The following is a 27,864-nucleotide window of genomic DNA, read 5'->3' on the forward strand; positions in this document are numbered from 1 at the left end:
CTTAAGAAACTTTTTGGGCGCGATTTATACTCTACAATTTAAGTTCTTATATAAATAATATTTGCCCTCAAATATCATCAACTCTGACGATTCGTGACCCGGTAGCCTAAAATGGCGACGTGGCACTTCTGGGGTTAAAAGAGCCAGGGATTATTGAGCGTCAACAAGCTTACCTTCGTCCCTGTGAACTCTTATTTCGAGTTTCACAGATAAATGCATATTTTTCGGGCCCAGGGCAGTAGAGAGACTTTTGCCGCAGCAAAGTTGAGTGACAGGAGACCTCGCTGTTCGTTCATCAAAGTTAGAGAGGGGTTGGGAGGGTGGGAATAGAGTGTGAGGGCGGTTTTTATTCGTAGCAGCTGTCAGGAGCCGGACATGTCATGACGTGAGCAAAATATGTCTTATTTTGTTAGCGGCACTTCTCTCTCTCTGTCCGTATGTTTTATTCTAGTGAAGTAAAGTACACAGTTCCTCCATATTGGTCTCATGCTTGTATGTCAGCCCCCGCGTTCCCTGTGATACCGGGAACTTTTGTCCTCAGAAGGTAGCGGATTCGAATCTCTGTCGGACCACGGCTATCCGAAAGAATGCCCTGATAACGAACAAGTTAAGAAAGCGTAACAGTTCTGGCAAGTGCTTTTGTCTATTATGTCGAAAGAAACAGAGTTTAAGTTTTAGTAAAGTGACAGTTGTAGCTGCAAGTTCACAACTATGAGCAAGTAGAAAGTAAAGTTGTATCTGTGGTTAACTAATTAAGTACTGCGCCATTAAAGCGTATGGGGGAGTGGATGTTGGATCCACGTAGCCTTGAACTCTGCATTACTTGGAGTTGAGTGGTCAGCATCATGTCTCGACCACTTTACCCCCGGGGAAAGGGTGCCTGGTACCGATTGGATAGGAGGTTGGTTGGACCCCAGAGCCGGTCTGGACGACGCGGAGAAAAGGAAATTCTTGACTTTACCGTTACTCGAACTCCGACCCCTCAATCGTCCAGCTCGTAGCCAGTCGCTATACTGACTACACTATCCCGGCTCCGTCTGGACGACGTGAAGAGGAGAAAAATCTCGCCCATACAGGGACTCGAACTGCGACCTCGCGGCCGCCCTGCTCGTTTCCTGTCGCTGTACCATATATTTACATAGGATGTAAACATATAAATTCGGAACGGAGCTCTGCGTGTGTTCGGAAAACCATCGTTGAATATACGGAATTGGTGGAGCCTTCATCCACTTTTGTTTACTTATCTCGAACCCCACAAAGCTTACGGGGGAAAAAAAAAAGGAATTTCGGAGGTGAAATGTGTGCCTCAGTTCAGTCTGCAGCTTCCTCGCGACAGATACGTACTTACCAAGTTACACTCAGGTGCGTCTAGACGAGAAGCCCTCGGCCTTCGTGTGAAGTGTCCGTTATCGTAGTCTGACTTTACCCCAAATTTGGGAGTGTATCAGGGGATTCTAGTGATATTGCACAACGTTATGTTTCATGAAAATCCATTCCTCGGTTGTTACATACTCACGAGACAGATTTAGTGAAGCTAATGGACGCACATTTTTTTGTAACTCTGCAGTTTCCCAGAATCGATTCCCCAGCTCATTCGGCGCCAGATGGCGTTCGCAGTAGATTCGCTAGTTCTCCTGCTCTCTGTCTCTCTCTTTCGCTCACATTTTCTTTCCTTCTCATAGAAGATATTGTAATTTTGGGTGTAATTTTGTGTGGGTGCTAAACTTGATCTTTAACATTAAAGGAAGAACATAGACTCAGGGTGTTCGAGAACGGTTCTGAGGAGAATGTTTGGACCTTACAGGGAGGAAGTGACTGAAGGCTCGAGAAAATTATAATCTTCTTAACTTGCATCTCTCGGCAAATATTATTAAAATGATCACATCAGGGAGGCTGAAATGGGCAAGGCATGTGGTACGAATGGGATAGAAGTGCATGCAGAGTTTTGGTAGGAAGAAATAGATGAAGAAGGAGCTACTAGGAAGACCTGGATGTAGATGGGTTGATAATATTGACATGTACAAGGGAGAGTCACTAAATAGATCACAAGCGGACATAAAATGTAAAACATGATATTTGAACCTGGAAAAAGAAATCTCGACATATCCTCCACCAGCACTGATACACTTGTTCCATCGCTTTACCAGTACTCCGAAACCCGCAGCATAGAAATGTTTTGACTGCTCTCTCAGCCACTTCCGCACTTCCGTTTCAATCTCATCATAAGCGAAACGTTTACCACGTTTCTCGACCAACTTACGAACCGTTTTTCGCGACAGATACTTCCCACATAAACAGGAAACATTTATTTACGAATATCCTTTGTAGAGGTCCTTTTACCCACAAAATGAGGGCAGCAGAACGCTGCTTTTCAGTAGAACACTCCTCAAGCACGGTCGCCATCTTGACTATTGAAACTATCCTTTGAACATGCGCACGCGCGTGTGCTACCTGGACTGTTATGATGCTGGACTGTGCTGCTACCTAGTGATACATATAGGAAATCTACCTATTGCATCCATTGCAGATGTCTTACTTCCATTTGTGATCTATTTACTACAGTCCATGGTACCTTAAGAACGTATTATGGTGCGGTGTAGTTTGGAATCGTCTGGCTAAGGATGTGGACCAGTGGCGGACTCTTATGTTCACGGTAATTAAACATCGGGTTGCATATTATGCGGGGAATTCATTGGGCGTCCGGTGTGCTGTTAGCTTATCACGAAGCTCCAAGTTCGTGAAGTTGGCTATGTAATGTTTTGTACAACATGAGTACAGTGAAGATGTGACGCCGAGTTGTGTGGTACAGGCTTACCGCCTGCTTGCTTGTTGTTTGCTTTGTTTACTCTTCCACCCCGTAGATGGAGGAAGTAAGTTCCTCCGAAACGTCGATAAACTTGTACTAGACTAGAGCTGCTGTTGAGTTTTTAAAGAGAACTCCACGGAGTTAGAGTGAGTTGGCTCAAGTGGCAAGCTATTCCCATCCCACTTTGGGTGGCTGTTTTACGGCGTGCCGATCGCAGTGGCCGCGCGGCCTAAGGCGTGAACTGTCCTCGCCCGCTCAAACGCTGGGATCGCGAGTTAGAATCCCACTCGAGGCATGGGTGTCTGTGTGTGCCTTTATTCTGTGTTTAGGTAGCGGCCTTGCGACGGCTGATCCCCCGTCCAAGGGTCTTACAGAGTCTGTATAGATTAAGAAACAAAGAAAAAGCGGCCAAGGTCCACAAGGGCTGTTGAGTCATAGGTAGGTAGGTCGCTGTCAGTCGAATTCTAGGGTGTTTGATGAATTGGAAGGTATTTGAAAGGATGCGGTCTTGCTTTATCGAGGTATTCTCCCAGCAGTTTGCCCGGACGAATTGAGGAAAGGCTGACATTTGAACCGAATTTTAGTCTGCACCTGTACCGCTACACGAACCCGCTCGATCAGTGTTTTTACCGTCACTTACTGTTGCTGCGATGGTTAGCAAAACAAGATGGCGCTTCTTCCGTAATAATTGAGGGTAGTGTTTCGAATAAGATGCTCCTCAGATAACAAAAAAACCGTAAATTGAGACATAACTATATAGCTGTAGGCTACACCAGTAATATTTATGGAGCATTATTAACCTGTTTCGACCTTTTCAGAAGTTTCTCGTAACTTCACTGATGAATAATTAAAGCTTATTCCAACTTCAACTTTTATCTTAATGCAGAGAGAAAATATACCATAAAAAGTTAACAGAACTTCTGTCGTCCAACTTAGAAGGTGGGAATTAGCATGTTTCATCATTGGTACTCCTGAAACAATCAACTTTCTTCAAGTATTCCTCTACAGTCAGTTTATTTTTCATTCTCTTTTCCTTTTCTCCCTCCCCCCCTTAGCATCCAAATTACTCTTCTCCTTCCCATGTTCTGATGCTGTGACATTTTCCTGCTGCAATGATTTGAGAACTTTTACAAGGATCTTTCGGAATGTCTTATTTCTCCTGTTCAGAAAGAGCCGACGGAGTGTTGTTTCTCTGGGTCTCACCCCATCCCAGAAAGTGCACTTTGTTAACCTTCATATAAAGTTTATTCCTCTTTGGTGAGCACCATCCTCTTCGTTGTCTTTTTGGAAAGGCAAGTTCCTCCCTCACAACGAAGAGAATCTAATTATTACTGTATTAAATTTCCATGCATTTTCATAGAAATTGTCTTTTCTTCCTTCTTGCTTTCGCTCTCGTGTGTATGTGTTCTTGTTAATGCGGCAGAGCAGCTACTGACAAAGTTCATATCTTTTAGCGCTGTTTTCCGGCGCATCACTTCTACTTAGAGCTAGTCTTCAAAAACTTAATAATGAAAACCTGGCGTCGGTGGAAGAAGAGGCTGCCAAGGCAGGAAACTCCGTGTTAGCCCCTGCACAAGCCAGCCCTGCCTTCATGTTTTCCGTCCGCTGCTTGAAATCTCTGCTGTCTGACTTCCACCTGAAACACTGTTGTCATTTGTATTTATTCATTCCTCGTCATTCATTTGACCTTCTCTTCTGGGACGTGCCGCCGTGTACCCTGGTAGCGGTTTGGCAACGTTTCGGATCAGGCACGTTTCACTGAAACGTTAGTATCTATCAACTTTTACTTATCTACCCTGATGATGGAGGCAGAATGTTCCTCCGAAACATCTACCATGCCACAAAGTGTCATTTCCCGTGAAACTTTCCTTAACTCTTTTATTTATAGATTTTTTCTCTGTAAGTTTCCATGGCAACGATATACGATTGTAGAAGAGTTACAGTGGAATTCTTCTAGTGACTTCGGATCGGAGAACCTCTCGAGGTAAATTTCTATGCATTCGGAAAGTCACTGGTTCAGATCACTGCCCGGAGCTAAAAGGTAAAGTTTTCCCTGTGCGTAACTAATTAAACACTACGCCATGACGGCGTATGGGGGGTGGATGTATAGATCCACATTTTCTTGACCTCGGCCAACGGTATCCGTTGTATAGGAGGCTGGTGTGAGCCCCAGAGTCGGTCTAGACGACGTGGAGAAGAGAAAATTCCTGCCCTTACCGGGACTTGAACTCCAACCTCTCAGTCTCCCAGCATCTTCATGGCGTGTCATCAGATAGTGACGTAAACAGTTACGTCATAATAAAGCCACTATATCCTGTTTTCCGTGTAAGATGGGAACCAGAATTGCCATACAGGACACAGGGAACGTTCCTTCTGCAAGGGTAGCCACTCAGGGTATGACGTGCCCTCAAAGGTCATGCAGAGTGTGCGTGTCTCAGGAACTATGTAATTTGAGCTGCTGGAAGCCCCTTTAAGTAGACAAGTAAATGTATTTATTGGTATGGCAAATGACATCAAAATAACATGTTACTTACCTACTACTCAAGATGTTAGGACCCGAATTGGACCCGATGTAAAGTTAGGCCGTACTTGATATTGTCACGTGATGAAGTGACTTTAGACGGGGTTTGGATTGGTAAGTGGATTTATTGAACACTTACATTCGTAACTACAGTTAACTACGACTGTCTCACTGAGTTACGCACTCGAAAGAGCACTAACTACAGCACACAAAGTCTTCTCAAAATTTTCTAGCCGTTGCTTGGTAGCGGCATTCAACGGCGGACGTTCCTCTTCCTCTGGGTTGCGAACTATCATCGACCTCAGCTGCCAGCTTCTCACAGTAACTGAAAACGACTGTTACGACTGACGGTCAGCATCATGACTCACACCGGTGTGCGGCGGTTTTCATGATCTAATTCGTTTCAACTGTGCTCCTTTCTTTGCTTCATGTCTCAGACATTGTGTTTTGACGCATGCCGGTGTGCGGCCTACTGGACTTATACAAATCTGAATGAATTCTGGGTTAATTGATGCTTTAAGTACTCTGTGGGACGGTTATCTCAGCATGGAGGGCCAAACAGTGACGTAGTAAGGGCACACGCCTAAAAGTAAGCAAGGAATAAATATACACACACGAAGTCCGATAATGGGAAAGTGCAAAATTATATTATTTCAAATTATTTATGACAGTTTCTGGGATTAGATTTATTATTTCCAGAAACAAAAAAAGAAAATGTTACCTGTTCTGTTTTCCCCGCAAGGCAAGGACTGAATCTCAAAGTGCTGACAAATTAACCTTCCTTTGTCTTTCCCAAAGAGCTACACAGGAGTAAAGTGGGACATTTTCAGTGACGCTATACAAAAGCTGTACTTCATAAATTTCAATTCTCCTTCTCTTTAATCATAACTTATCTCCCCCCTCTCCTCCCCCCGCCCATACCCCCACCTTAACTAACCCCACTCGTACCTCTCATTATTTCCAGTTTACATTGCTGTTTGCGGGAACAAAAGCAGGTCGAAACAGATGAAGGGCGAGCGAATGCTCACTAGGAAACTGAAAGTGGACTTTGTCCTCGTTACGGACCGACTCACCTGGCACTCAACTCACATGCTTGCTTACTTACTTGGGCCGCGCCACTGTTCAAGCGGTTAGTCGCTGGCTTTCAACCGCGGCGGCCCGGGGTCGATCCCGGGTCTGGGCAAGTGGGATTTGTGGTGCACAAAGTGGCCCTAGGGAAGGTTTTCTCCGAGTACTTCGGTTTCCCCTTCCCATCTTCATTCCACCAATTGCTCCACAATCACCCTCACCTATTATCTGGGGCTGGTACAATAGGCTAGAAGTAGCCGCAGTAGAAGGGACTTAGTCCCACGCCACTAGCAATAAAGAAAAATGACTTATTTCTGTTTTGTCCTCCAGGCGCGTTGGCTAAAGCCGTAACGCTTCTCACTTGGATTTCAGACGTGCTGGCTTCGAATCTCGGCCGGGACAGCGACTATACAAACATGTATATCGTGGTTTTCCGCAGTCACTTCGGACAGTTCCGGGGATAGTACCCTAAAGTAGACCACTGCCGTTCCCTCCCACGCGTGACGTTTTTATTTAGTTTAAATTTCGGAAAGTGGGATGTCTGTTAAATTCGGACAAATGTTTGCTCGTGAGGGGGAATATGACAGTAGTAGGAAGGAAAGGGAAGGACCCCAGAAATTGTATCCGTGAACATTCCTTCCTCGATATCCATCTGAAGAGAAAGAAAATGTGATGCACTGACTTATACCCTATGCACTTGATCACCGTCGTGAAATAACTTATAATTCGAGTAATTTGTGAACTGGAGAAGGACCATAACAGTGTTTACACGTTTCTTCGAATACATGATTCCAGAATGCTGATTTAAATGGCGCTAGTGTCGATCCGACCTCAGAAGTTTGCATTACTGTTGTCTTGATGCTATCGGTGTAGGAGCTAATTTCCACGGCGTATTTATTGTCCATGCAGTGCGGACTGACAGGAAGTTAATAGTCCCTCGTCTAATCGAGACTCCCCNCTTTTGTGAATCGCAAAGGTTCTTTGCCGTTTTCACAGCATTCGCCAGAAGGTCAAGACGGGAATGATCCCCCCACTGGACACTTAATGAATTATGCACAGACGTAAAATGCTCATAACATAACAAACATACGGGTTGCTGGGTGGTAATGTTAGCGTCTTGAATGCGAGACTGTCTTCGATGTTAAGTAAGGCAGCGTCTACACGAGCGCACAAAATGCGTCCGTTGTAACGAACGTACTTTGCTGAGGACACCACACAGTTGCAGAATGCGGTGCGTAGTTTTTTGTCTGCAATGAAACTACGCACCGCATTCTGCAACTGTGTGGTGTTCTCAGCAAAGTACGTTAGTTACAACGGACGCGTTTTGTGCGCTCGTGTAGACGCTGCCTTAGAGTGGAGTGGAATGGAATTTTGTCAGTATTTCTGTCTGATCGTGTTAAGTAGCTCAGTCGGTATAGCTATTGGCTGGATGGCCGAGGAATTTGGGTTCCATTCTCGGCATGGAAAAGTGATTTTTTCCCCGGTGGTAAGGCGGCGGCGACGTGAAGCTGATCTCTCCATCAAGGACTGAGGTTAGAAATGTTGGAACTATACCCCCACTCCGTCATACGTTTTTATGAGGCAGTTCACAATTAGTTAAGCTTAGGAATAATTTCACTCTTTTTGTTCGGTGTGATGTAACAGGGAGTAACTGGTATCTTTAGGGATCTGTGACGTCATATAGTGGGAACGAAATGCAGCAGCACTGAATACGGCCGTATAGAGTACAAGTACAAGTGGGGGCAAGTGAGTGAGGGCGGTTGCGTGTGGCTAGCGAAAAGGTTCATCTGTCGGGTTGGTATTTCGCAGTTCCTATTGCTTGAATGTTGGCGGTTCCTGCTGAAGCTCAGATACGTTGGCGACCACCTCTAACTGNTCCCCCCCCCCGCCGGTGCACACGCTCACATGGAATTGGAAATTATGAAGATAGACCAACATTCAGTGGCATGAATTTATTTTTTTATGTGTCGCGTATATGAGTGTCTCTCGACGGGGTTTTGGGTTGGCTTTATTGACCACTGTAACACGACTCGTGTCTACACTTAATTATAGCGCCGTCGCTAATTTCCGATCTTTAGTATACGCTAAGTCTTTTCCAGCCTGCAGTGTCTTTACTAGTAGTTGCCTGATAACAGCTTCTAACAATGGCTGCTTCCGAGCTCAAGTCCTCTCTAAATGGCGGCTCCCTTTCAACTTTCAAGTCAAAGTCACATTGCGACTGACGGTCAGTTATTGCTCGAGTTCTCCTTATAATCCCTCGGCACGGACCACCACAGAAAACACCGTTTCCAACAGTACCTTCACTGTTGCACGTTGAGTCGTTGCTATGGAGATGTTTTTGCGATTGTTACCTAGTAACGGGTCTACATGCAGCAGTATGTATAACGTTTTGTAAGCGTGAGATTTCTCGCTGCCATTTCTCAGTTTCGCGTTAATAGCGAATTGCCGAGCATAAATACGTTGCTTGAACTTAAGTTGCGTCACGTACGAGTGAGTAGTCCTCTGTCAGTTTCCTTTCTATAAGTACTGATAATGTTTTGATGCGTACGCGTGAAGTGCGGTGTGCTATATAAAGCAGACGGTTTACGATTCACTATTAGTGCGTGTTATTCGCTGGAGATGGCGTTAGACTCGACCTTGTCGTATCATTCGATAACACATAAGACTAGAAAAGTACACGGGAGAAAACAGTGGAAGGCAGTAAGATTTCATTGCGAATGTTTGCTTACGTTATATTGGAATGGATATTCCCTAAAAGTAACAACAAACTAAAAAAAAAGTATATATACCAGATTTTATGCTATGAACTGTGTAAAGGTGGAAAGGAAAGCATTTTTAGAGGATTATAAAATAAAATTATCGTGGATTGTTCTGTATATTGTAACTGGTGTATGCTTTTGTTCACGTCCGTCTGTTTTTGGCTCATTTCGTCTTTTCCTACTGCCACAATTTTCTGTGCCCATCTTCTTTGTCTGCAGTATCTTGCTTCCAGCAATGGATCAATGACGTAGACTCCTCTCTCTCTTGTTTCATCCCCCCTCCCCCACCCCCCAAAAAAGCCCAACCCTTCCTCATACCCTCGAAGCCCGCCGGGTTTTATTAGGAAATTCCAGGCTTGGTGGAATGTGCCTCTCACTGCTGCTATGACTTCGGTTCTCTCTCTCTCACTCTACTGTCGTATGTGTGTGTGTGTGTGTGTGTGTGTGTGTGTGGGAGGGGGGGAAATTGATTCGTAATGGCGCTTTGGGATGGGCCCCTTATTGCCCCGTAATCTTTATGTAGGTATTGTCGGAACACATACTGCGTGTATAAGTTACTATGGCTGAACACGCTGTATTCAGCTCAGTGTTGCCCACCACCCGCCCCCCACACTGTCATATCAGCTGTTCCAAAAACATCGACATTTTCTTACATACACGGTTTTGGAAAGGGGAAGAATTAAGCACTCGGTTGACAGTGAATGTTGAACTTGAAAGAGTGTGGAAAGAGACGGTCCTGGCCGAATTTAAGGTACTGTTCAGGTATTTGCTGGAGGGATTGAGGAAAATCACGGAGAACCTTAGCCAGGACAGTCGGTGTTACGGCCGGACAGATGCGAGCAGCATTATCGATTGAGGCAAGCTTGTGAGTGAAGTTTTCAAACGGGCTGTAAAATGTACTGCTTATATTCATGCCTTGGTTCTTAGTTAAAACCGGCGGCAGTTTTACCACTCTGTATTTGCTGGCGATGCATTTTGTTTGTGGGTGTAACGATGCAGTTACTAGGCCACACTGTGTGCCAGTGAAAAAGGAGATCCACGAAAACGTATAGTTCGTGCCCCGGATGATATTTTAACCCATGACCAGTCCTGGTACTGCGTGTTGGACGTTTCGGTATATCATGCTCTTAGCACTGGAAGTGGTTCCGAGGTGATATGGTCAAATTACTTGCTTTAACATTCATTCCAATTTCTTGTTCACTGAACGTCGTACAGATATACATATATTGCATACTCTGAGATACTTAGTGTTTAGTGAATGATATCATGACTTTCTACCCCAAACGACGAGAGATGACAGGCTTATTCACGGGAACTTGATGTCGTTACTGGAAATTATTATGATGTGTCATTGTGTTGTGTGAGTCCTGCTCTTTAATAGAGGGTGTTCCTGTGTGTTCCCCCAGGAGAAAGCGACGTAATTTCAGCAAGCAGGCGTCAGAGATCCTGAATGAATACTTCTACTCCCACCTCAGTAACCCCTACCCATCGGAAGAGGCAAAGGAAGAACTGGCCAGGAAGTGTGGGATCACTGTATCACAGGTAAGCTTCACTTCCGTCCTGCGTGTGCGAGCAGTGCAGAGCCGTTGGTGTATCAAAGGTTGCTCGATTAATTCTTATTACCCGTTTATATAGTAAAGTAAAAAAAAAAAAACTAAAGTAAAACTATCCCTGTACCAGGCCATGAAGGCCCATAGGGTTGTGAGACGTTGAGGCTCCCACATTATCTAGACAATTGGCTCAAAGATGGCGGTAAGGTTGTCAGCCTTACGCGCCGGCCGCGCTTTAATCCCCAGGAAGATTATTTAATTAGTAAGCCAGAAAATGTAAGAAAACTGAGGGGGGGGGGCAGATGGACTTTACTGGAAGACATAGAGAATGACAAATAGTGTCTTCTGGGATGTGACACTGTGTGGTCTGTTAGAAGTTTTTTTTCCACCCTAAATTTCAGAGAAAGTACTTCCTCAATTCTCAGAGTCGAAGAGTAAGCGAAGCAAGCAGGCTTACTCTTCCACCATGAAGATAAAGGTGTTTCTCCAAAGCGTCATTACGTCTCTACTAGTCTACACAGTGTCACACCCTCCCATAAGACAATAGTAATATTCTTCTCTTAGTATATTTATGTGATGTTGTTATTTACATTGTTGAAACGCCAATAATAATTCTTTTATGTGATAACAGTAAAAGTTACTTTTACTAATGCCAGACGGAGCCAGGATAACGTAGTCGGTGTAGCGACTGACTACGGGTTGGATGACCGAGGGGCCGGAGTTCGAGTCGCGGTATGGTCAAGAATTTTCTCTTCTCCACGTTGTCCTGACAGGCTCAGGGGCCTATCCAATGGGTAAATGGGGCTCTTTACCTTGGGGTAAAGCGACCGGTGGTGAACCTGACGACTCACCTCTAGCTAGTGCCGAGTTCAAGAAAATGTGGATCTATACATCCACTCCCCCATACGGCTTCATGGCGTAGTGCTTAATTAGTTAAGCACAGGGACAACTTTTTACTAATCCCAAACATCAAATAAATCCAGCCTACAGGAACTGTTGCCGGTCACGGTAGCCGAGCGGTCTAAGGCATGTACTGTCTTCGCTCGCTTGGAAACCAGGATCGTGGGTTCAAATCCCACTCAGGGCATGGATGTTTAGTTTGTGTGTGTGCGTTTTTCTGTGTTTGTGTACAGGTAGAGGCCTTGCGACGAGCTGATCACCCGTCCAAGGAGCCCTACCGAATGTGTAAGATCTAGAAAAACCGAAGTGAACGGAGAAGTTCATGGAGGTAGGCCTAGGCCCACTGGGGCTGTAGTTCCAAGGAAAAACAAACAAAAAAAAAACACAAGAGCTGTTAATCTTAAACGAAATATCTCACACGTGACGTGGAATAGTTTAATGATGCTCTATCAGCTGCAAAATTTATACGTGTATAACGTCAGTAGATATGGAAGGACGGTTTGCGAATGCTGACATAGACATGGTGGCAGAAATAAATCATTGTCCCAGTAGGACTTGAGCCCCTGATCATGTGGCCCAGAGTCTAGTTACCTGATTGAATGAGCTATCGTAGAAATGTCAAGACAGCACCAGTTTAACAAAGAGAGGGCAGTCAGATAAGAGAAGTAAAAATTATCCCTGTAACAGCCCAAGAAAGCCCATAGGGTTGTGAGATGTTGAGGGTCCCACATTTTCTAGACAGTCGGCCCATAGATGGCGGCAAGGTTGTCAGCCTTACGCGCTGGCCCCCCCTTTACCCCAAAGAATATTCCTGGTACTCATTTCTGTTAGAGGCTGAGTCGACGCCAGGGCCATAGTGCGGCTGGAAGGATTAGGTCAATTGAAAAAATCCACCTCATCGGGATTGGATCCCGCATAGTGCCTCAACCAACTACGCTACCGCGTGTCGCACAGAGCAATCAGATGGTCGAACAAATCCCACTGCTCCTGCTGAATTTCTTGAACCGCTGTGCAGAAACATATTTGGATTGAGAATATCGAGGAATGGCGGTGCGCCGCAGCCTATTAGTTGAAACTTACTGCCTGGGGTTCATAATCTAAAAGCAGTTTTCATTGTCACTAGCGCAGTCACCCTTTTTAACCTTTTCAGATGTAAAACAAAACCAAACAGCTCAATGTAAATATTTAACTCCTTTAATCTTTGCCTGACAGAAGCCATGTTCAAAGTATGAGACTTTCACCCCTCCATCCCTCTTTTTTCCACCCCAGGATCATTATGATGATCCAGCTTTTCATTATAGGCTCTCAGGAGTGTAGCCATTTTTAAAAAGATTTCAGGATTCTTTTCCCAAGATTGTTAGGGATCCATCTTCTTTCTGGGGCTATCTTAATGGCTACAGGAGGGATGTAAGTAGGGTACTCGTAGACTGGGGGTGAGAAGAGAGTTTTAATCAAACTGCAAGATGGAATAGAAGCCTAAAGAAAGATGTACAGCAATTACAAGAATTTATTTGAATGTAAAGATTTTCAGCTGTGAGTTTCATATTTAGTTCATGTGGATGAAACTAAACTAATATAAATATTTTGAAATTTACTCCCAAAGAATTCCACACGTTGTTAGCTTTGCTTTCATTGCATCTACTTAAAGGCGTAATCATATTTAATGGATATTAGGCTCTTTATCTCATTTACCGAGTCATTAAGGGTAGTCAGATATTGTTAAAAGTTGAAGATATGCAGTGTTTATGGCTTCTGCAGAATTATCTGTTTGAAACTATACCCAAATAGAAAATATTGTATATTATGTTCAGTGACCTGCAAAATATAATGATTTTGGTAAGATTTTAAGCTATCATGAGGAATAAATGTGCTGAAACCTTCTTGGTCACTCGGCCATGTCAAAGTTGAGTTAAAAAACCGTTTCAGAGATTCCTTTTTATCTCCATGATCAGGGTTGATGTGATGCACAGCCATACATTGCTTATAATAGGTACACAGCGTTGTGTCATAATGACATATTGGCGGCATACCATTATTCACCACATCAACCCTGACAATGGAGATAGAAGAGATCACTGAAATGATTTCTTTTAACTGAACATTGACATGGCAAGAGGATTTCAGCACATTTATTCCCCATGAATAACTAAATATACAACTTCAATGAATGTTTGCCCGAAAGGCCTGAAGGAAATGGTGTCTGCTGTATGGAATTAATGAGAGGAAGCAGTCCTTCTTATCAGGCACAGTGAAAAGAAGATGTATGTGTCGTTTGTGACTTAGAGTAATGTAGGGGAAGGATTATCAGCATCTCATGAGCTATGGTAATTTAGTGGAAGGATTATCAGCATCTCATGGTCTTTGGTAATTTAGGGAAGGATTGTAAGCATCTCGTGAGCTATAGTAATGTAGAGGTAGAATTAGCAACATCTCGTGGGCTATGGTAATTTAGGGGAAGGGTTATCAGCATCTCATGAGCTATGGTAATGTAGGGGAGAGATTAGCAGCATCTCATGAGCTATGGTAATTTTGGGGGAAGGATTATCAGCATCTCGTGGGCTATGGTGAAGAACTCTATTAAGCATGTGCTCGTCAGCTGTTGTTACTGTGTATGAAGCTTACTGTATTAATGGTGAATAATTCTTTCTTCCCACTAGTAGCATGTGCATCACCTGGATCAAGTTGGTGGATCTGCATTAAATTCCTTACAGAGCCACAGAGCAGAATTCCAAACAATGCCTACTCAGCAGGCCCTGTTATGTAATGCTAGTTATAGAGAGCGGCACAGATGCTTAGAACCACACATCTGCATGTGTTTCAGGTGTCAAATTGGTTTGGAAACAAGCGGATACGATACAAGAAGAACATAGGAAAGGCGCAAGAAGAAGCGAATCTGTATGCAGCAAAGAAGGCAGCAGGTAGGAACGGTAAACAAGGTAGGGGTTCCAAATATGGGGTGCCATAGTTCTTTGTCACGTGATATGCTGACATTGGGGTGCCTTGCAACAGTGGCACCATCTGACGGACTTTTTGGGAAGCAAGTTTCGTGTTGTGAACAAATTATCTGCAGATTTGGCTCTTCCTTCTGTGCGTGTTGATCACACCATTTTCTTGTTGCGTTGCGGGATTCATTTTGTTTCTTCCTTCTTGGTGGTAAAACAGAAAGGTTCACTGCCACTGACAAAATAAGTTACATTGGATGTGCATCTAACCGTCTTCAGTTTAGTCATCTTAACAATTGTTAGCCAGATTATGGTAACATAGAAGAGAAATGATGTCATAATTAATTCTGGTAGACTGATTCACAATCTCTGGATTCAACAATGTACCATCATGTCACAGTTTTCCATATTGAATTTCGACCCAAATGGGTGCATTTTTTCAATTTTCCCTAAAGATGTTATAATTTTGCATTGATAAGAGAAATTAATGTTCTGTTTAACGTAATTATTTCAGATTGCATAATAAACAACATGTGCATAAACTTGTCCTACATAGAAAAAAATGAGATAACTGAGATGTGGTGGGTGTCATACAACTTTTTGCCCATCATTTCTGTGGTCAGTGTATTCTTTTTAGTCAAAATCATCTAATTTTGTGGAGGTTATTTAAGAAAGTTGTTACGCGTTATCACACCTAAATTATTTACAGGACTGGGGGTTTTATTACGTTCGTATTCTTCTATGCGAAAACTTTATAGCTAATGTTTCAAATTTCTGACAGTCAAACAAAAATGTTCAGCACTGCTAACCCAACGAGTTTATTTCATGTAGTCACAATTCCAGAACTATTATAAATATAAGAGGGTACATCGTGATACAGAATGTTCTTCCAAATGTTGGGAGTGCTGCATCTTCGTACTCCATTTATGACTTAACCCATTTCTCTAGCATCAGTTTTAGTATTATCCTCATCTCTGAAATTTTTGAGTGCCCATGTTTCAGAAGAACAGCCCCACTGAAAGTCTGTAAACCTGTAGTTTTTCATACAGATGGACATGATAAGATCAGGTAGACAATCCTATTTTTATTAATTTTAAAAACAATTCTTATTTTATGAAATATAAATTTATTTCTGTCAGTTGGCATGTGATTTTAATAAGATTGCTGTAAACTTTTCAAAATTGGCAAATAAAAAAGTGATTTGCCTATTCGTGTTTAACCTCTAAAAATTTGTCTTATTATTTCAACCCAGTCTTCTCTCTTGCTGATAAGCTGCTCATATATATTGATTTTAACTGGTTTAGATGTTCAGTTGTTAAACCCCATTATTCAGATGTATATGTCAGTATACAAACCTCACAGTTATCTAACTAATGGAATTGTAAGGGGTGCGGTACACATTGATTTGTTGCTACATTGACAGGAGCAGGGAAGAGGGGGATTCCCAAGGAGTGCCACATCTCTGCGCTGTAGCTACAGTGGCCATGTAAACACACCCCTGTCAGCATTTAAAGTGAAGAGAGGTATGGCACCAGGGGAAGCTGGGGTAGTTGTATCTCATTACCAAACTCAGTTTAGATTAATTCAGGAAATAAGTGTAATGGATTTCTGAGATATCCACTTAATGGAGTGTTCTTATAGTCATAAAGTGGCTTAAACACCATAGAAAGATATCCTCACTCACGTTGACGAAGAATATTCTTTCTTGTTCCTTTCCCAGTGTGGACAGTGATGTTGAATATTGATATGCATTGTGAATATATGAATATAAGTCTATTTAAAAACTGGATGTAGATTTATCATTCATAAAAGCAAAGTAACTGCTGTGGGGCAAGTAGATTACGGGCATACTGCACAACTTGTGGAGTCAGGGTAGCTCAGTTAATACGGAAACTGGCCGCTAGATGGGCAGCGGTATTTCATTTGTAACAAGGCAGCAATTCATTTTTCTCAGCTGAATCCAAGCCATCTCTCGCCCTCATCCAGCCTCCTGTCCAGTGGATGCTGCATCTCTTTTCCAAGGGATAATTTGGACATAGCATGAAGCTGACCACTCTCCTCCATTCAGAGATAACTTTAAGAATGTATGGAGCTATACCTCCATTATTTCTTATTTTGGCGCTTAATTAAAAACAGGAACAGAATTCAGAGTTACTGGGTTTTTGGTCTTTTTCCGCCTACCAGTATTCTAGAAAATAGAAAACAAGACATTTCAGAAACTGTATCTGTTTCCGTCCTCGGGTGGGGTGGGGGAAGACACCTACTGAATTGGATCCATTAGAAAGAAATTCTGAGTGTTATACTCCATCGTCAGAACCCTTTAGAATCCACATGAACTGATTTCTTTACCTGTAGAGAAAACTTGGAATATGGATATACAAGTATGATAACAGAAGGCAGTTGCAGAAGTTCGAAATATAAACCCTTCCTCCTCCTCAGTTTTGTTTTTGCCCTGTGTTCTCAACATGGCAGTCGAATGATTAGCTCTCCAGCTTCATGTGCAGAAGTCCCAAGATCGACTCTCAGCCTGGAAATGGCATCATTTTGGCCGAGATTTTTCACGTTCGTTTTTTTCAGTCCCTGCATTCAGATGTAGGAATACTACCTTAAATTAGCCCAGCCTCTTTTTCCATATCATTTATGATCCTTTATTCACGGATTATTAGTCTTAGTGGGGGGTGGAGTCCAACCGGGTCCACTCGGCACAGCGGCCACTGATTGGTCTATTATACCTGCCCCAGGTGATTATGATGATGGAAAATTTGGTGGAATGAAGACTGGCAGGGGAAACCGAAGTACTCGGAGAAAACCCACCCCAGCGCCACTTTGTCCACCACAAATCCCACTTGACCAGACCCGGGATCGAACTCGGGCCGCCGTGGTGGGAAGCCGGTGACTAACCGCTTGAGCTATGGCGTGGCCAATTATTAGTCTTAGTTACGGAGAGCATTTATTAATAAATCATAAATAAACAATTTTTATTGTTCATTTACTTATTCTACATTCTCCATCTTTCTGTTTCATTGCTTCTTCATTTTTTTTCGAGATTCGAACCGCTTATCCTGTTCATAAATTAATACAGTCACACACGTAGTAAAGAATAACAGCGGCACACACACAGGAAGACTACACAGGATAACACCTCTACAGTGTGGAAACAAGAACTAGCCGCTGCAGCACTTTAGACATAGGGCGAGTAACCCTAACAATTTTAAATTTAAAATTAGAGAAAAAATTTTAAAGGATTTTAAAATTAGAACTAAAGATTTTATAGTGCTACTACAGGTACGTCAAAATTAACGTGTGTAAAATAATCTACATCCAGACAGATATAAACGAAGTAGATGTTGATAATAACAAGGAAAGCGTTTTAAATGTTAAATTTTGGGCTGAGTGCAGTGTGACAGCGACGTGAGTATTATACACCTGATGATGGCCGTGTGAGGCCGAAACATGTAGTGTAGGTGAACAAGATCAAGGACACATAATATATTGTTTGCACTTGGGACAGAATTTGTATCATATCATTTATCGTATGGAGTGCAACAGGATGCTTAAATGTAATATTGTAAACAGTGAGAGTCATTACCACAGATTATCTAAACTGAAGAAATTAACATCTAAATGATAGTTCCTACCTCACAGGAAACACTGGGTTTATATTAAAAGGACCATCTGGTTAATGATGTTTATTCTAAGATGCATATGAAGCACAGATATTTTCTCTATTAAAGTAAAAAGTAAAATTAAAGCTATCCCTGTAACAGGCTCTGAAGGCCCATAGGGTTGTGAGACGTTGAGGGTCCCACATTATCTAGACAGTTTGCTGAAAGATGGCTTTAAGGTTGTCAGCCCTACCTGCTGGCCGCTCTCTACTCCCCAGGAGAATTATTTATTAATTCCTGGTCCTCATTTCTGTTAGAGGCTGAGTCGACCCCAGGGCCATAGTGTGGATTGAAAAATTAGATCAGTTTAAAAAAAAATGCAGTGACCTCATCAGGACTTGAATCCGCGACCTTCTGGCTTGTAGCATAGCCCCTTAACCAACTACACCACCGCGTGCCCCAGATATTTTCACTACGCAACATGTATAGTTCGTGAATGCTGGAGCAGTTTGTACATATAGCTACAGGTGTACTTTAGAATGCCATTATTCTGACAGTTTTTGTTGTAGGTCTTCAATATGAAATTTTATAAAAGCCCGTTCAGTAGTTGAGAGATGAAATATGCAGGATGACAAATGGAATGACACCTCGTATATGCTTGGCTTCAAACACTTTTTTTTCAAGGCTTCGAACTCTTTTTTTTTTTCAAATCTATAAAAACCTGAGTGTTTTTAATAGGCAACAGCTTCATATCAGATATTTCTCGTGTCTAATAAGGGTAAAACTCCATCAGTTCCATCAAATAAACTGTATATTCACACTCTGTAGTAACAACTGACGCTGTCATACTAGAAAAATCTCTTGTTAATTAGGCAGACTGTCCAGTGTTGTATATAACTTTAGAACAGACAAATGAAAAGCAACACAGATTTCACATACTAAGTGAAAATATTGGGATGAACAGTGAAGTTATTGAGGAGGCTTTGTTGGAATTTATTTGCAGTTTATATAGCCTATATATAGCTTAGACTGGTCAGTTTTAAATGTTTCACTTCTGTTATTGGCATTTTCAATCCACAACTCAACTGGACTTGATCCACAGACACATGCAAATTTCCATTAGTAATACGCTGTTTGAAACAGTATTGATTCTTTGAACGCAGAGCTCTGTTTGTGACTTGACAAGAAGTTATCTTGTGCATTGTTCAGAGATATATTAATAAAGCAGGTCACTGTATAGTCCCCTTTTCTTTCAGTAAACAACATCCATTTTTATAACATCCAGTACTTCTCAGAATAGATCAATAAATGATGAAAACAATGATTATGCTTTGTTCTCATTGAATAAAATTCGTTATTGATGTTATATGCAGGTTTCCTGTTCTGATGTGGATTGCATTCTTTAAGCCTTTGATGTAGTAAATGATTTAACATTTAAAAAATCTGCATTTTGCCTACAGTATATTTATGAGATTCATATGATTCTGAGAATAAAGAAAGACTGTTTCCGAAAACAACATGAACGAGGTTCTTGTAATGGAGACACAGTTTGTTCTCTGTAAAGTAGGAATTGTACAAGTAAATGAACTTCATGCTGGAGAGATTAAATGTCATGGTCTGATGTAGCCATCTTAAATATGTGGCTGGAGACAAGGATTTGTTTAATCATAACCACATAGTAGTCTTTCACAGACAGTTATCCCTTTTCTCTTTGACAGTCACTCCTTTCTGATTACTGTGTGATCATGACCGATTTTATAATGGGAACAACATCTGTGCTTACTATTGTTTCATTATTTAGCTTCCATTTAATGCAGAGAGCCTATGCAGCACCACAGCAATATGTAAGAGAAAAGTAGTCAGCAGAAATATGTAATCCTTAGATTATCATAATTTCAGTACAGCCTGTTTTAAACAAATGGAAGAGGGGTGGAATCTAAAGGGTTCTGAGGATGGTGGATGACACATAATTACTGTTTTTTTATACTGTGCCCATTGTCCAGAATTCTGTGTAATAGAGGAGACTCTAGGTGTCCTCTATTATCTAGAATTCTGGACAATGGAAAAAGTCCAAAAACCCAGTTACAAAGGAGGGATGGTCTTGCGAATGAGTGAGCCATACTAAGAGCAGAAGTTGCATTCCACGTTATGAACTTCCAGGCTGTGCCACCGTGTAATCTTGTAGGTAGATAGTAGCGTTTCAGACAAATATTCAGTCTCCGTCTTCAGTGTCAAAGTGTGTAAGTTGTGGAATGGGTTGGGTTAAGTACTCATATTTGCTGAGGATGTACATGGGTCTGGTGTGTAGAAAGCTAGTTTATCTATGTATACTATTCATGATAGTGGTGATAGTTTTTTGTCCTATATACTCTGTTCAGATCTCTGCTTAATTTTATATACCAGTTTTTGTCATGATAAGTTGCTTGCATAATTTTTGAAAAGTTAAAATGTGTGACTTCTACAAAACTTGTGCTGTACAGTTTCTAATGTAGGTCCCCTAGTTACCAAATTTCATTGAAATTTGTTGAACCATTTTGGAGATAAAAGCTACTCATGGCCAGGCATGGCATCATTAGGCATTCATTTCATACATTTCATATGCAAATATTTAAATAGTACAGTCCTGCTTATTTCTCGGGCCCTTCCTCTTTTTTTTTTTGCCATAGTTGGCCACCGTGCTCTGGCAGGCAGTGATTTTGTCAGGCTGTGGAAATGTGACTAAAACATTTCAATCACTGGTGTTGAAAGTGGTCAAGGTATATAAAAAAGCTGGTATATGTGTGGCTTACGTGATACACAGATGCAGGCAGGAATCATGGTATGTGTGTTTTGTTTTTGAATTGTGGGGAGGGGGGTTACCATGTGCCGTGGTCACAATGTGTCTGTGCTGTGTCAACTGCAGGTTGCCCCTGTTCGCACCATGGGGGAGAAAAGGGAGGGGGTGAACTTACCGGTAACTCGGGTGTGACAATTCCATGCTGCCTGTGGTCTGCAGATGTGTTGACAATTTGACAGTTGACAGGTGGTCACTACCCTGCAATCAACCGCACATACCCCTCACCCTTCCTGCAGGTCATGTTATGGCTACCCAATATCTGATTGCTGACCATTTAAATATATCATTGACACATACTCCCCCCTTCCCCCAAAATACTGTTTTGTTATTATTTAATAATTGATTTTATTAAAAAGTTTCTGATTGATAAAATGATATGATTTGGAAGTGAAATATGTTCATAGCAATGGATGACACATCAGTTATCTGACCTGTGATAATCTAACCCTTTCAGTGTCATGCACAAAATGTCTTGCATAGAAGCATTGCCTCCTCTGGCATAAACTTGCCAGGTGTTTGCAGAGAATAGTGAAAAGAACATCTCATCATCATGCATCTTGTAAACTGAACTGTTCATGACCTTTCAGTGACTGTGCACTACAAGAAGGAGATTTCATAATGATTATTTAAGGCACATTTTTAATATTAATATGGTTAAATCAAGACATTTGCTGAACTGTAGAAAATCGCAGGAAATCTCAAGAAGGCCTGGTCTCAGATCAGTGTTCAAAGCCAGAACCTTCCAAATTCAAATCATGCTGATCCCATTATAAACTGGACATTTATTCATCAAATATTAGAATCATTGCCCGCACTCAACCAAATAAGTATTTTTGTTTCATATTCATTAACCCATCTTGTTGCGTGATTTTGTCCATTCAGAATTCAGATGAGCCTGCCTTGAAAGTCTGTCACAGAACTTCTGTGTGCAACTGCATCTGTTGTCCAATAAGTAAACGATGTTGTTATCTGTGCCGATTTCACAGTTATCACAAAATGGCTATAGCCCAGATAATATTTAAGTTATACTAAGCATTCAGAACTAACCACTGCAGTTTGATATTCATTTAATTCCAGTAATAATTGTCTGTACCGTTTACGTTCTTAACTACCATGAAAACTGGGTAAGAAATAATAAGTCATAATTCTAGCTGTCATTAAAACAACAGGCTAATTTATTTGTATCAAGCGAAAGCTCTAATTTATATTATAAAGTTTGATAACCATGTTATTTAAACACTGTTTTTAATAGCAGGAACTCGGTATTAGCCATCCGTAAATCATGATGTATGGCTGGCACTGAGATTTCTGCTGGTAATTATACTGCTTGTTTCTGTCTCGTTTAATTATGATTCTGTAAGTTGCGTTGTGCTGCACTTTGCAGAGAGACCTATCATTACCACCTTCATTAAAAATGTACATGCCGAACTAAATACATGAGATAACAAGCCATTCAGACAGGTATTTTCATATGGTTTTATTTGTGTATAGACCTCTGCAATATCTCGGGTGGTTAAGCAGTCACTTCTCATTATAAAGTCTTGGGTTCGATCTCAGGTAACTTCGTGTAAGTTTTGTGGTAGATGAAGCGATATTGGAGCAAGTATTTCTCTGAATTTATTCTAGTCTTCCATGCTAATTATGATTCTATTGTTGCTCTCTACTCACTTATATACACTTATAACCACCTCCGATTAATGCAATACCCTTAGCAGGCAGCACATTATAACATCCACAGTGTTTAAGTTTGAGGCTTCATCTCTACCCACCACTTGTCTGGTTTGTGGACTGAGGAAGTTAGTTTTATCTCTTTTTAGTAGCTCATTAATTCCTTTTTGAGAATCTGATAGTCTGATCGAAGTTATATAATCACACAGAAGCAGAGCCTTGTATAACTGTTAATTAATCGTAATGGTTCAAGTAAATCGCTTAAGTGTGGTTAAATTTTGTTATATATACTTCTTTGACCTTATAGCTGTCAAGACTGTACACATTACTGCTACTCAGGAAGACGTACGTACATACTTTTTAAGTCGCATGTTCTTTGCTGTGTGTACAGAATCGCGCCTGTGCCAGTTGAATTCACTTCACATTACGCACACACTCAAATATCAATTCTGAGAGCCTCTTGTCCCTCCCCTAGGGCTCCCACATGTCTTGATGCTTCCAAACCGATACTGCATATTCCATCTTCATGTCTTGTCCATATCAATTTCCCCGTCTCTTTACAGTCGGGTAAGTTAGAAAATTTTCTAAACTACAGGCTGGATGACCAGAATATCAGGGTTCGATTCCCGGCGATGGCGAAGATTTTTTTGATCATCATAGCATCCAAGACGGTTCTGGTTCCACCACATTCCTGTCCAGTGAGTGCCGAGGGGTGTGCCCCCGGAAGGTCGCTGGTTCGAGTCCCGATGAGGTGTTTTTTATAATTTATCTAATCCTTCAAGCCGCACTATGGCCGTAGGGTCGACTCACCCTCTAACGGAAATGAGTACCAGGAATCTTCCTGGAGGTAAATGGCGGCCGGCGCGTACGGCTGACAGCCTCACCGCCATCTGCGAGCCGACTCTCCAGAGAAAATGTGGAAGCCTCGACGTCTCACAACCCTGTACCTATTTACATTATATATAAGAAAGTAAAGCTATCCATGTAAGAAGACCGTGAAGGCCCATAGGGTTGTGAGACGTTGAGGGTCCCACATTATCTAGACAATCGGCTCAAAGATGGCGGTAAGGTTGTCAGCCTTACGCGCCGGCCGCGCTTTGCGTTATATATAGGCCTTATATAACATTTGTGTTCTAGTTCCCAAAAGGCTGTTTTATTTGTCTCAAAATATTCAGTACCTAAAACTTGGTCTCAGCGGCCATGACGTCATTGATTGACACGATGACCATAGAGGTCAAAGTGTCCGTGTGACGTTCTCGTTAACTCAGTATACCTACTACTGGAACATTCGTGTGGAGAGCCACAAAAGTTATCATTTCTTGCGCAGTTAACCCCCCCACCCCCACCAATTTCTATCCCTTACTATCTTAATGCACATCCTTGCCATGTATTTGGTGCAATCCAAAAGTTCCCGAAATATATTAATAAAAACTATTACTTCTTACCTAGATCTTATTGTGCACTATCACCTTCAAAGTAGTCCCCTTGGGAGCGCATACACCGATCCCAGCGTTTCTGCCACTTTTCAAATGCATCCTGGAAGTCTTTCTTTGTTAGGGTGTTTAGTGCGTATCCGCTTGAATTTCCTCAACTGTATCAAATCTTCGCCCCTTCAACTTGATTTTCATCTTGGGGAAGAGAAAGAAGTCGCATGGAGCTAAGTCTCGCGAGTACGGTGGGTGGGGAACAACTGCCATCTTGTTTTTAGCCAAAAATTCCTGCACAATGTAAGCTGTATGTGGTCGTGCATTGTCATGGTGGAGTTCCCAGTTGTTCGTGCGCCAATTCTCTGAACGTTTTCTCCTCATGTCCTCCCTCAAACGCCTTAGAACATTGCGATAGAACTTTTTATTGACTGTCTGACCAGGAGGGACGAACTCCTTATGAACAATCCCGTCAATATAAAAAAAAACAGATCAACATGGACTTAATGTCGCTTTTGACTTGTCGATTTTTTTTTTGGCCGAGATGAAGAAGGGCTCTTCCATTGCGATGATTGCTGCTCACTTTCAGGGTCGTAGCCATAAACACAACTTTCATCACCAGTGACAACCTTCGGAGGAAAGTCTGGATCCTCTTGAAGCTGTTGCTGAAGTTCCCTGCAGACTTCCAAGCAATGCTGCTTCTGTTTATTTTGCAGCAGTCGTGGCACAAACTTCGCCGCAGTCCTCATGTTCAGTTCCTCTGACAGAATTCATTGACATGTACCATAACTTAGTCCCAAGGTGTTACAGAGGTCTTGGATGGTCAGTCTACGATCTTGCAGAATCAGATCCCTAGTTAGTTATTGTTAGTTATTGGAGAGGGTGGGTTTCCCCATGCACTTAGACCAGTATTGGTCCATTGTGCTTCCCTCTATGATATTCTACAAGTCTCTATGTCCTACCGATATTGGTGCGTACCATCAGTCCCGACCGAGCCAACGAGTTCGGCCTCCACTAGCTTGGCGGTATTTATAATGCTTCCCCATCTATCAGAGGTGTTAGAGACTACTTGTTGGGCGGGAAACGTCCTTGAATTTGGCTCAGTGACCTCCTTTGGAGATACGAGGTTCTTTTACATGCCGTAAAGCTACGATACGGGACACACGGCTTAAAGTCCCTCCCGGAGGACTTGTTCCCTGAATTTTTCCGCCCTTAAAAATTCGACGACCTCCGCCGGGTTTGAACCTGCGTACCACGAGTCATGAGGTGGGAACGTTACCTCTAGACTACGGAGGCCGCTTTCAGATCCCTAACGTTCGCGACATTTTCTGGTGCGGTGCCAGTTGACGGCCGTCCTCAACGATCGTCATCATCAGTCGATTTTCGGCCATTTTTAAAACTCTTATACCAGTCGTAAGTTTGTGTCTGGCTTAAACTTTTGTCACCAAAACCTTGCTTCAACATTTGGTGCGTTTCCGCAGCGGGTTTCCCAAGTTTAAAACACAACTTTATACAGACATGCTGCTCCCTCAGGTCAGCCATCGCAAAACCGCTAACTCATGGAAACACAACAATGGAAATACGTTCACCAACAATAAACCCAACCACTCAACTCGACGCCGCTTGCCGCACTGATTCATGAAGGGTGTGTGGGGAGACGCCTAGCGGTATTTCGATGTACGCATAACCATTCGCTCGCAAAATTCTAATTTCGGGAACTTTTTGATAGCACCACGTACATAAGACCACTAATGTTTCTAAGCATGTCATTGATGAAATCTATATGTCTATGGCTCTACAGCCCTTTGTTGGACCTTGTCCGTTTTCTTTTTCAGTTTCTTAATCTTATACACAGTCGGTAGGACTCCTTGGACGGGGGATCAGCCCGTCGCAAGGCAACACAGACGTTCATGCCTCAAGTTTCCCACCTCATGACTCAAGGTACGCGGGTTCAAACCCGGCGGAGGACGTGGAATTTTTAAGGGCGGAAAAATTCTGGGAACAGGTCCTCTGTGAGGGACTTTAAGCCGTGGGTCCCGTGTCGTAGATTTACGGCACGTAAAAGATCCTAATGTCTCTAGGAGACCTCTGAGCAAAATTAAGCAACAATTTCCCGCCCAAGTAGGTTCCAATGCCTCTGGTAGAGGGGGGAAATATCAGGTACCGACGGCTGACCTCGTTGGCTGAACGGGGCTGATAGCACGCACCAGTACCGGTAGGGTATGGCGACAGTAGAAATTAAAAGGGGACGCACAGTGGACCAATAACTGGTCTAAGTGCATGGGCAAACCCACCCCCTCTAATAATAATAATAATAATAATAATAATAATAAATTCATGCCTCGAGTTGGATTCGTATCCACGGTCCCAGCGTTTGAGCGGGCGAAGACAATTCATGGGTCAGACCGCGCGGCGTCTGTGATCTGCCATTGATGAAAAGGTCAGAGTTAGTCTACGACTGGTGGTTTACCGCCAGCTCGTGTTTGCGCCAAGCCCCTTGAGTATCACGACCAGAGATTTGTTTTCTTTTTTCAGCTGAACCCTTGCGATTGTGGTCCTCACAAAAATGTGGGTAATGAAATATCAGGATTTCTATGAGTAATAAAGCTAAGGAGCACACACAACTCGAATGTGCCCTCCCTAGCTGTGCTGGTTAATGAAGGGGGGGGGGTTAAGCAATGGGCCTGAGAACAGTGGTGGGGAAAAGAGATTACCGATGACGGCGAAAACATTGTCGCGTGGAATAAGGTAAGCGCAGAGTTGTCCCTGGACTTAACTAAGCACCATGGCATGAAGACGTATGGTGGAAAGCTCCATACTTTCCTGTTCTTGGCACTAGATGGAGATGAATCAGGGATCTTCCCTTCACCATGTGCTAAAAACAAAAAGCAAAATTGAAGAAAAAATGAACTATACCAGGTATTAATATTGAATATTAGGCGTATTTTAGGACTGGGTACGGGCTGGACGACTGAGGGGCCTGAGTTCGAGTCCCGTTAGGGTCAAGAATTTTTTCTTCTCCACGTTCAGACCGGCGCTGGGGCCTACCCAGCCTCCTATCCAATGGGTACCGGGGGCTCTTTCCTCTTGAGTAAAGCGACAGGGGCGTGAAGCTGACCACTCACCTCCATCTAGCGCCGAGGTCAAGAAAATGTGATCTATACGTCCATTCCCCCCTCTGCCTTCATGGCGTGATGCTTAATTAGTTAAGCAAAGGAACAACTTTACCTTTTATTAGACGCATTTTAAAATGTTTTCTTCCATCGCGAATGCTGTAGGGCGAACCGCTTGAACCACCGCCTCTGTGGTCTAGTGGTCAGAGTTCTTGGCTACAGGACCAGAGGTCGCGGGTTCGACTCCCGGTGGTACCAGATTTTCTGAGAAATAGTGGGTATGGAACGGGGTCCACTCTGCCTCGTGAGGATGATTGAGGAGCTGTTTCAAGGAAATCACGGCTTCGGTCTAGAAAACCGAAATTAACGACCGTGGGGATTCGTTGCGCTGACCACGCGACACCCTCTCTCCGCTAAAGGTGGCACTAACTTCGCTAACTAGCGGCGGTCCTTCGGTCGTTATAATTCGCTTGCGGATTAAAACCACGGAGTTTGTTTTATACCGCTTTGACGTGACGTTTCGTGGTGCCCCCAATAATTTCGTTACGTGTTGTCGAAACAAAAGTGAAAATATATTGCACTGTGTAATCATTACTTTCAGATAACGCTTGACTCACCTTCGAGATATCGATATGTGCCCTTGGGTTGCCCACGGAAGGAGTAGCGACAGCC

General features: G+C 42.7%; 1 protein-coding gene across 7 annotated transcripts in view; it reads left to right on the forward strand.

Moving 5' to 3' along the window:
* Nucleotides 1-27,864, forward strand: part of LOC111874916 (homeobox protein extradenticle) — a 592,846-nt gene that overhangs the window by 508,893 nt on the left and 56,089 nt on the right. For 5 of the 7 annotated variants that reach the window (XM_023870785.2, XM_023870788.2, XM_033755653.1 and 2 more), the window contains 2 exons: nucleotides 10,561-10,696; nucleotides 14,426-14,540. In XM_023870785.2, coding sequence (XP_023726553.1) covers nucleotides 10,561-10,696; nucleotides 14,426-14,540 — 251 coding nt within the window. The remainder of the gene's footprint in view (nucleotides 1-10,560; nucleotides 10,697-14,425; nucleotides 14,541-27,864) is intronic. The other 2 variants (XM_023870786.2, XM_023870787.2) reach the window with 2 other exon arrangements.

The sequence above is a fragment of the Cryptotermes secundus genome, unplaced genomic scaffold (assembly GCF_002891405.2).
Source record: "Cryptotermes secundus unplaced genomic scaffold, Csec_1.0 scaffold595, whole genome shotgun sequence".
NCBI classification, from domain to species: Eukaryota; Metazoa; Arthropoda; class Insecta; order Blattodea; family Kalotermitidae; genus Cryptotermes; species Cryptotermes secundus.